Genomic DNA, 9,829 nt, shown 5'->3' with positions numbered 1-9,829 from the left:
CAGCTGTGCTGTTTGCCACACCTCTGACTCGTGCGCCATGCTGGCCTTCATAGCACTTGCCCCAAGACTCTGTTGTAGGATACACGGGTGTTCTTTGTATGTGTTCATTCTGCCGTTTGGATGCAGATAAACTGACTAATGGTGAAAAACTGGCATCCTATAGTTATCTGGACTGAGGGTGTTTATTGTTTTAATCTCCGAGGAATGAGACAAATGTGTAATTATCGTTATGATTATCGTTAATGTGCAGAGGGACTGTCTGATGCATGAGCCGTAATCTGGCCCATAGATGTGTTTTCTCCTTGTCCACAGGGATCATGCAGTGGCAACGCATGCTGGGAAAAAAAAAACTTGACATGAAAACTAAAACATCTCAGTGGTTATAGTCTGCCAAAATATAAATAACTTACAAAATATACAAAAATTTATAATAACAACAAACATCTCACGAAATACGTCACCACAGTAAGTTCTATCTTCTTGATATACAACTTGTATCTGGTACATTTAGAATATTTTCCACAAATAAATGGTTCCTTGGGTGAGTATCTTGTAACACATGCTGTGTAATGTTTGAAAAAAAAATGCAACCTCACAACATGCCATGTACAATAATAATTTATTAATATAGACATTTTTCTATAATCAGGCAAAAGATGTATAGTCATGCAACATCTGTATGCAAGAGCAGAAAATATATTTCCTTTATTAGAGCGATAAGGTACGGCTTAAAGACCCATCCTTTTAAAATATATAATATCCTCTTGACCATTTATACTATCTTAGTCAATATAAAATTGTTCGAATAGAAGACAAAAAAAAGTTTCACTTAAAACAAAAGACAGCTTTTTTGTATGGAAATCTACTTAAGTATGCGGTACAAATGTAAGTGTCAGGCGTCCACACTCTTAATGTGTGCATTGATATCTGTTACGTGATGCTCTTGCACACGCGACACTTTGTAATCGTGATCCGGCACGAATTTAAATGTAAGTGATATTGAACGTTTCGCGGAACATATTGTACACTTATACACAATTGTAACACGCACTCATCATGGGAGAGAGAGAAAGTTAAAATACTCTTTGGGCACACAAACTCCTGCTTGGTGTAACGCACTACGCAGAGAGTTTTCATACGAACATTATACTAATCAATGTTGAACAATGTGTATACATTTCAAACCAACGTGGCATATTCCCAGGATCAGACCATACATACTGAATCAAGATGCTCATTTTGCCCGCGAAAACCTGCCAATTGGCACAAACTTGATTAGAAGATTCAATTGCTTCGCTTAACGTTTTTTTTATATCTTTGTGTAGAAAAACACGTTAGGCATTTCCCAATTATCCTATTATAAATCCAATATTAAATGTTCCTACGTGGAGAATGTTTTATTTATTCATTGTTACATACGAAATTGTGTGCACAAAAAAAGGAAAAATATTTGATAAACAACACATGTTGTTATTTATATTTGTTATAGCTTTTCATACTATCAACACTTCTCCTTCAAAACAACCATGACACAAAGCTGGGAGAGCAACACGTGTTTTACAAAATTATAATCTGATACAAAATAAACTACATTAAGATTACATTCAAGCCGGCACATACTCTGTACAATGTAATAAGTAAAACAAAACAAAAACTGAATTTAAATGCTTCAAAGAGCAAGACGAGCGGCTTCCTACGATCAAGTTACTGATAAGTTTAAATGCAAATCCAATCAGAAGTGAATCTAAGGCTGCGAGTCTTGTTTAAACACCCTACCCTTCCTATTTTCAAACGATTAATCTTTGATTTCGCATATATTTAACAAAAAAACACTTTCTAAGGATAGGATCCTTTTGGGTCTAATGCTTGACAATTGCGTCGAGTCTGTTAATCTTCTGCGCTGTACTCTTTTCAGCCTACGGTAATGGAAGTACAACCCCTGACATCTCAACAGTACGCGATAACAAACGCTCAGTCTTATTTGCTGAGACTTACTCAATTCAAGCTTTCAACATTTTCTTACATGGCAATGCCGGTCTGATACACAATAGGAGCCCATTACATTCCCCGTGTCAAAATTCGCCCGCGTCAATCCTGTAATTCCGTTGCTTCGAAATGGCCCATGTGAATAATGTGGGGGTGTGTGTGAGCGCGTACCTGGTGCTGTGTGTACACATCAGCACTGGGGAGACAAAGGTGGTCGGGCATGGCGTTGTCTACCCGCCCCCATTGTGTGCCATTCCAGCCTTCATAGGTGCTCGCTCATAGCACTTGTCCCCAACAGTCTGTTAAGAGCTATGCGGGATGATCTTTGCCCTTTTTGTCGTGCTAAGAGTCCGATTAATGCAGTTATATTGTGTTCTATGATCATTGAGTCGAGCTGTGTCTAGCTGAATGTAAGCAGAGCTGGCAATTGTTGTTAGTATCAGCTATCGTACACTACTGCTTGCATCACGTTGTGGTGTTTGTTTTTACTTGCATTAGATATGAGAAGGGAGGCCATGGAACGATCCTCTCAACGGTACACTTCCACAAGCTTCGTATTTAAAGTAGTAAAACCTGCAGCACCATCAGAACCTTTTACAACTTTGCGCTAATTTCTCTGTCAATCGTAAATATCTGGGGATAGCCACTGCATGGGGTTTTTGTTATATATCATCAAGGCTCATCGCAGACCACATTCAGCCAGTGATGATGCCATGCGCAGCCAGAGGGGACGCGTCTCTCTTTTTATCCCACATCTGTTTGAAGTGAGTGATTCTGCCCAACAATTTTTTGGCTCAAGCGAACATCTGGGACAGTAAAGAGCCGGTGGAGTGACCGTTTATCACTTCCTTTTGAAGAATGAATCCGTTTTATGAGCAGAGAGGTTCCTGTTGTAAACACCAGGGAGGGAATGTCTATTCGCCCCCCCCCCTCCCTCTCTCAAATGTTTTCCCTCTAAGGAACCAAGACTTGGGCATATCAATTCCACTCATCGATATTTGTGACCCGTACTTTTTTGCTGTTATAATTGTTCACCAAATATTTGTCATCGGTGGAACGAATATGCAAGAGAACCAACGTTTGTTATTTGTTGACACTAGACTTTGCTCACAGAACCTACCCAGTTTATACATGTACAGCCCAGGCCTATTATGTTAACAGTCTGACAAAAAATGTAACAGTTACACACTCAATACTTGGCCAGTTGTGCTACTTTAAAAAAACATTATTTTGGCAAGCTAATTATGAATGCTGGGTAGACAAACTAAGAGTTGGACAAACATAGCAACGGACATGGCATGGTGTGATGGTTACAGTACAATGATGGAAACCAATGAAAGTAGTAACACTAGCACCATTGACATTGACACGTGGCTAAAGAGCTTGTATTTATTATTCTTAGTTGATTATCACTTCTTACTTTTTCGTTTTTTGCATTATTATCGTTACATCAGTCTTAGTGACACCGTAGTCTCATGGACATATTATATTTATATAGTTTAAAACGGCATTCCTTTTTACCAATATTAGAATGCGGATCGCCAGTCAAAAAGCAGTTGTGAATAGATCAGTCACCAACCCTTCGGGTGAACTGCAGTGAATGGCACTCTTCTATTTGTTGCGCCGCAAAGCTGCCAATGCGCCGTGAGACGAGACACGCGCAGCATCTGGCGTCTACTGCCCCCAAAAGAGCCGAGGCACGAGGAACAGAGCCACACGTGCAACCAGAGAAGACAATTTACCGAGCTTAAAGAGGGGGGTGGAGGTGGAGGGGGGCACAAAACTAAACTGTGAAAGGAAAGCGCCGAACAGCCAATTTCCTTCCAGCCCCCCGGCTGACGCCGCTTTGCCCTCGACCGTCTCGACTGCTCGCGTTCGGCAAGGTGGCACGTTGACACTCGCGCGCACACTCCTCCAGCGACGCGAGTGGGGGGGGGGGGGTTCCGACGTCAATCCGTCGACGGCGATCGCGGCGTTCCTCCAGCTCGGCACCCGGGCGGTACAACGGTGGGAAGAGAGGCGGCCCAGCGGAGGCGTTGGCTGCCCGCCCTTTTACCACCAGACGCCGGGGATGGGCACCCCGCACTCGTACCAGGCTACGTAGTAATTGCCGCTGCCCCCGTGCTGGTAAACGCCGCCGCCGATCGAGCCAAAGTTCAGCGGTTCCTGACGGTACCGCCGGTAGAAACCTGTGGTGAGCGCAGAGAGCAGCGCGGATATCAGATGTGGCGCCGTGCATATGGGTGTGTACGTGTGTTGAACTTCTTTCGCGCCGTACGTAGCCAACCGCGCTAATCGGAGGTGCGGGGAAGGACAACAAACGAAACACAAAAAGCTGTTTTAAAGAAATTCTTTTCAATCTAGATTTTTAAATGCACCGTTCCAGTGGCTTTCTAATTTTGGAAGAACGTTCCAGACGGCCACAAAAGCGCATCTGAACGCGCCCAGTGCAGTAACCGTCTTTGTTCGATGACTCGCTAAAAGCTGCTGCGAGGATGACCAGAGTTCACGTGATAGTTTATGCTCCTGGCTAAGGGGTCAGGGGTCAGAGCACTTAAGTCTGCCATGCACCGCATTCACAAACAACAGAGGTCACGTGAGATAGTGCAGCACCAGATGCCATTTGAAGGGATTTCAGAAGTAGTTCTGTAATATGTCATTCTGTGGGACAGATGATGCACTCTTCGCTGCAAGAGTTCTGAATGGACACTTAGGACCCAATTCATGTAACGTTTGTTCTGACACTTTTGTAAAATTTCCGGTATTAGCCAGCCAATTTTGCAGAAGCGATTCTACCCACTGTGGGCCATTCCAAAATCTTAGCATGGATCGTGGTGGAATGGGTGAATGTTTTGTATGGAATCGGCAAAAATGAGGAATGGGACCGTTTTTCTGTTTATCCATCGTTCTGCAATAATATAGTTGTGGGATTAAGCCGAAAATAGCTGCAGCCATTAGTCTCCTAGTATGAGACTGGCGGTGTGATTGAAATAGACTCGGAGGAAAAAAAACTATTTATCCGATGAACAAACCCTGCGCTTATTTAATATGTTGTCGCGTGTAACCGTCGAGGGAATTTTTCTGGTTAGATTTTTTTCGTGCGGAAAAATATGTTTAAATGTCTATTGGGCAGCATGTGTCTCTGATGTGTGCCATAAACCTGTGGTGGAAAATTCCTTGTTCACATAGCAGGGACATCCTGTACATCGGACAACCACTGCTTCACTTCAAAGCTTAGACAAATTAAATGTACATCTCTTCGTAAAAAAAAATCACTTAAGTGCAACCAGAAAACACGTCTTAAGGAACATGTCCTTTTTATAACATTTAGCCCAGAGATATGTGAGAAGAGTGTTTAATACATTGTGTAAGTGAATTTTCTGATTTGATTTCAGACAAAAATCACGTATTACATATGAACAAATATTATATTTGTAGCCCTTGTGATTCCACTGCTGGATGAAGGGTCCCCCAGACTCTCAGCCGTCAGGGGTTGTCTGACCCTACTTCACCACGTCGGGAGCGAGGGGACCCAGGCCCCGTTCGGATATTCACTCCACCACTGACGTTAGCCGTCGCCTGAAATTAAACCCGGGGTCGCCAGGTTCACAACAGAGTGCACTGACAATTGTGACCACTCTCCACCCCAATCATTGTGTATATATAGTCGGAGCCAGATGTCAGCACACCCCTTCGAGAGCAAGGCCAACAGTGCTCATATCTCCCGTATACTCGTGTCACAACTTGCCCTTTGCCTTCACCCCACCAGTATAATGTAAGCCTGTGCTGCTTATACGAGTACTGTGCTTATAGAAGGCGTTCTCAAATCTAGATTCAAATTGTGTGTGTGTGTGCGCGCGTTTATATAGCGGTAGTGTAGCGGTCAGTGCGCCACGCTATTAACCTGGCGACCCGAGTTCGATTCCCGCTCACGTGCCAACACCGGTGACGATTATCTGAACCCCCTAGGTCGACTCAGCCTTAAGCGAGTACCTGGTGCGGTGTGTAAACATCGCCACTGGGGAGACAAAGGCGGCCGGGCGTGGTGCTGGCCACCCACCCCCTCGTGCGGCGTGTCGACCTTTAAAGGTGCTCACTGACAGCACTTTCCCCAACAGTCTGCTTAGCCTATACGGGAGGAATCTTTGTCTTTGTTATGTAGTATGCTATTAATATGCAGAATGCGTCTCTGTTCATAGCCAGTGGTTCTTCACATCCCCTGCTCCTCCACCTGCCCAGAGTCAAGGGGGGGGGGGGCGTGGTTTAAGTGCACCGGTCATGGCGGAGCGGTTGACCATACTTCACCACTTTGGTCAGTGTGGGTTGGTGAAGGGAACATGATCCATCTCGTCTCAAGTCTCACTGAGTGCCTGACTGGTAATGGTTGCCCTCATCCAATATGGCTACTCAGGACTTCAACGCATTTCACGGATCGACGATGGTGGTGATAATGGTGGAGACGAACAAATGCATTGATCTCTGTGTGGCAAGACCTTGTGTGATGGGCAGTTGGTTTTCATCCAGCCGAGGTCCTGTCCGCCCATCCAGGAATGAATCGACAAACTCGCAGTGGTCTTCCGCGTGTCCATATCCATCACCGACATTGTAAAACAGACCTGCCCACATACGCACACACACGAACGCACACGGACATCTATCAGAAACCAGAAGACGTGTGATCATCTACACGCACCGTGGCTGTGCGCAAAGAAGCGCGGAGACGACCGATTGCTCGGAATTGCATCGAGAGAGACAGTACGAGGAGCACTTGGGATGGGAGAATGTACTGTCTGCAATTCGGAGGCATCAGTTTGACTGTGAAGAAAAAGTAAGTCGGTTCGGACAGGCCACATCGCCTGAAAAAGACGCTCGTATGTAGTACGTTCAGCTTCTTTCACGCCATACGTAGCCAGCCGTGCAAATCGGCGGTGCGGAATCAGAGACCTCACACTCCCGCGACTTAGCCAGAGCCATCCCGTGGGGTTCGGTGAATCGGGACGACCGCCCCGGGCCCCGCGCTTTGGGGGGCCTCGCGCTTCGACGTCACGGTGGTGTCGGGTGTAATACTCCCGCCGATAGCAGGTGGTCAAGACTGATGATGGAGTCCCAGCCAAGGGAGAGAAAGCGGGGACTGTGAGATGAAATCAGATCGTGTGCAGGTGCTCGGTGGATTTGCCGCTTCGCGGCTAAATGAGAGACGCGGCGAAAGCGTGGGGAGGCCTTCATCCAACAGTGGATTGATAATGGCTGATGATATCGATGCGGTGGATGTGATCGGCATCTGTAATCCAGTGGCTGCGTGGCAGAGTTGACGGATGACATACACTAAGAGGAGGCCTGTGCGATACATTAACCTGCAGCAGCCAGAACAGCAAGTACATTGCTGGACTAAGGACTCGTTGCGTGGCGCCAAAGTGACATTCCGTCATACGTGTGGATTGTCCCCAGGCGCCTGTAGCCATATTTGTGCTGATGCAGACATTTCACTGCCCTTTAACCTGCACTTGTTTGTGATACGCATCACACGTTTGCTATAATCTCCAGCCCACCGTTGTTATTGCTAGCTAATTCATCCCACGTTCCACACAGAAACTGGCCACTGTAACAGCCTGACTGCTAGAGTAATTGTTTCGTGAGCTGGTGCTGATGCTGGGATAAACCTAATTCTGCTTGGCATCTCCAGTTTTACACGGCGTGAGGATACCAATGCGGATAAGTAGCTTTGTTTGACGGCTATTGACTTCCCAAACAAATAAAGATGTAGTTTATTTATTTGTCGAGACACAGAACAGAGTTCTCCTGGTTTTCTTTTTTACAATGCTCCACAACAACGCATTATGGGCTGCTTGTATGCGCCGTTGCATTTGGTGTTGAAGAGGACCCCATGGTGGAGATGGAGTGCTCTTGCCAATAATATCTAGATACTCAGTAGCACTCATTGTTAATGGGCCAGACCCAGATAATCGAAACGGTTCAAAGTTTGTTTTCTTGAACAAATGCAGGTGGATATGAACAAATATTTGACTGATGTGGAGGCAGTTGATGTGCTTTAAAAGCGGCAATGACATGGATCCTAATCAACATGCTCATAGGCTGGGGTTAGTTGATCGCTACAGGATGTGAAAATTGTCTCGATATACTAGCGTCCGAGAGCAGAAGAAACACTAAGGCACGCAAGACATAAAACGGAGCTGTACCAAACAGCGAGGACTATGTAATGCAATCCCTATTTAAGAAAAAAAAATAACAATTTTAATGTCTTGCAAATTGCAGTTATTTTGCGGCAGTTATTTGGACAGAGTATACAATTTCATTTGACGGTGGTAGAAAGGAAACCCGCGGTAAATCGAAAATAATTGCTGTGCATTTGCCACGCCATAGCGGTGGCTAAAATGCAGTTCTGAGCTGACAGTACATTAGTCTGTTCCACTTAAAGACTGAGGCAATGAAGATGTGAGCGGGCATCCGTGCGGAGTGCCCTCCTCCATCCCGCGGGACTTCCAATCCAATCAAATGTCCAGCAATCCGGAGGCTTAATGTCAGGCCTCGATGACAGCGCGTTAGATCTGTTCATAGAGCCACGTGTAATCGATCGGCCACGTGTGCACCACAATTGGCCGCATGCCGCGAGTGGTAAAACAGGTCCACAAACTAGAAACATAAATAGCCTGGACGAATGCACAATAATGTTTCAAATGAAAAATTCCGGGCAGTGGATTACATTTTGACTTAAAACTTTCGTGACTGCAGGAATTCAAATTCTTTGGTTGGTTCGGTAAAGTCACGTAGATAGAAAATAATGAAATAAATATAAAACAGTGGATTACAATGCATGTTGTAGCCAGCAATGCCAAGTTAGCTGGAGGACAGCATAACAATGCTTCGTCTCTATTACCATTGTTGTGCAAATCGTGCTGTCGCTGTCATAGCTGGAGACGAGCAGAGGTTGCATCGCGCTGTGTCAGAAACCGAGCCCCTCAGATGGATTGGGTCGCGGAATTCAGAGGGAAATCACGGTGCACGGTTTCACGGCAGTCATACCAATAGTCTAAATTCTCAAAACTAAATATTGACAAATTAAGTGCATAAAAACTCGTGGAGAGTGATATGTTTTCTGAAGAATAAGATGGATAAACAGTTTTAACACGAAAATTACATTTGCAGTAACTTTGATTCATTTATGTTTTTGCTTATGGAATAAAATAACCTCCACTAGTAATGGGTGATTTAAAGTCTTTAAAAGACCACTTTACAGCGATGTTGCGGCACAGTAATAATTATTACTTCGCACAGAGGGGGTGTTTGCGGCAATTTAAATGTCAACCGTGGTGCAAGCCAGTTCCATGGTCGTCGAGGCACCTACAAGCAGATTAGACACGAGATGCCCTTTGCAGTCTCCAAATCTCTCCCTGGCCCCGCAGAAACCTATCTCGCTGACCTAATCTCCCCTCTCTCGGCCATAACCATCTCGATCCTACAGGGACCTCTGCTTTACCCTTTACCCCCTTAATCCATCTTCGCACCATCGGGGAGACGGTTACAAGGGGGCATCTCCAGCCCACCACGTGCCTTTCTCCGCCGCTTGGAACGGAGTCCCCTTTGGTGCGCAATGCGGACCCAATCTCATTTTTCAAATTCAGATTTCGCAGCAAGCAACCTCCAAATGCCGGTGACTAATAACTCAGTTTTTTGGCATTATTTCTGTCCAACATTTTAGCCCATTTTCAGCTCTGCCAGGTGATTGATTGTGTTTCCATGTAATTAATAGCGTAGAATTATATATATATAAATAGTTCTACTGTATGTATAGATGTTATTGTATCGCGGTATATTGAATGTGTTT

The 9,829-nt window shown here is 45.1% G+C and overlaps 1 protein-coding gene across 2 annotated transcripts in view; it reads right to left on the bottom strand.

The window, feature by feature from the left end:
• Positions 1-602: 602 nt before the first annotated feature.
• The window catches only part of LOC133353580 (fibronectin type III domain-containing protein 1-like), a 67,741-nt gene continuing 58,514 nt past the window's right edge, over positions 603-9,829 (bottom strand). For both annotated transcript variants that reach the window (XM_061569938.1, XM_061569947.1), the window contains 2 exons: positions 6,480-6,602; positions 603-4,175 (listed from right to left, as the gene is read on the bottom strand). In XM_061569938.1, the coding sequence (XP_061425922.1) occupies positions 4,039-4,175; positions 6,480-6,602 (260 nt within the window). In that variant the 3' untranslated portion in view covers positions 603-4,038. The remainder of the gene's footprint in view (positions 4,176-6,479; positions 6,603-9,829) is intronic.

The sequence above is a fragment of the Lethenteron reissneri genome, chromosome 6 (assembly GCF_015708825.2).
Source record: "Lethenteron reissneri isolate LAM-NWPU_2019-01 chromosome 6, ASM1570882v1, whole genome shotgun sequence".
Lineage (NCBI taxonomy): Eukaryota > Metazoa > Chordata > Hyperoartia > Petromyzontiformes > Petromyzontidae > Lethenteron > Lethenteron reissneri.
Note: the sequence above shows the minus strand (reverse complement) of the source record. Positions and strands in the feature narration are given on the sequence as shown.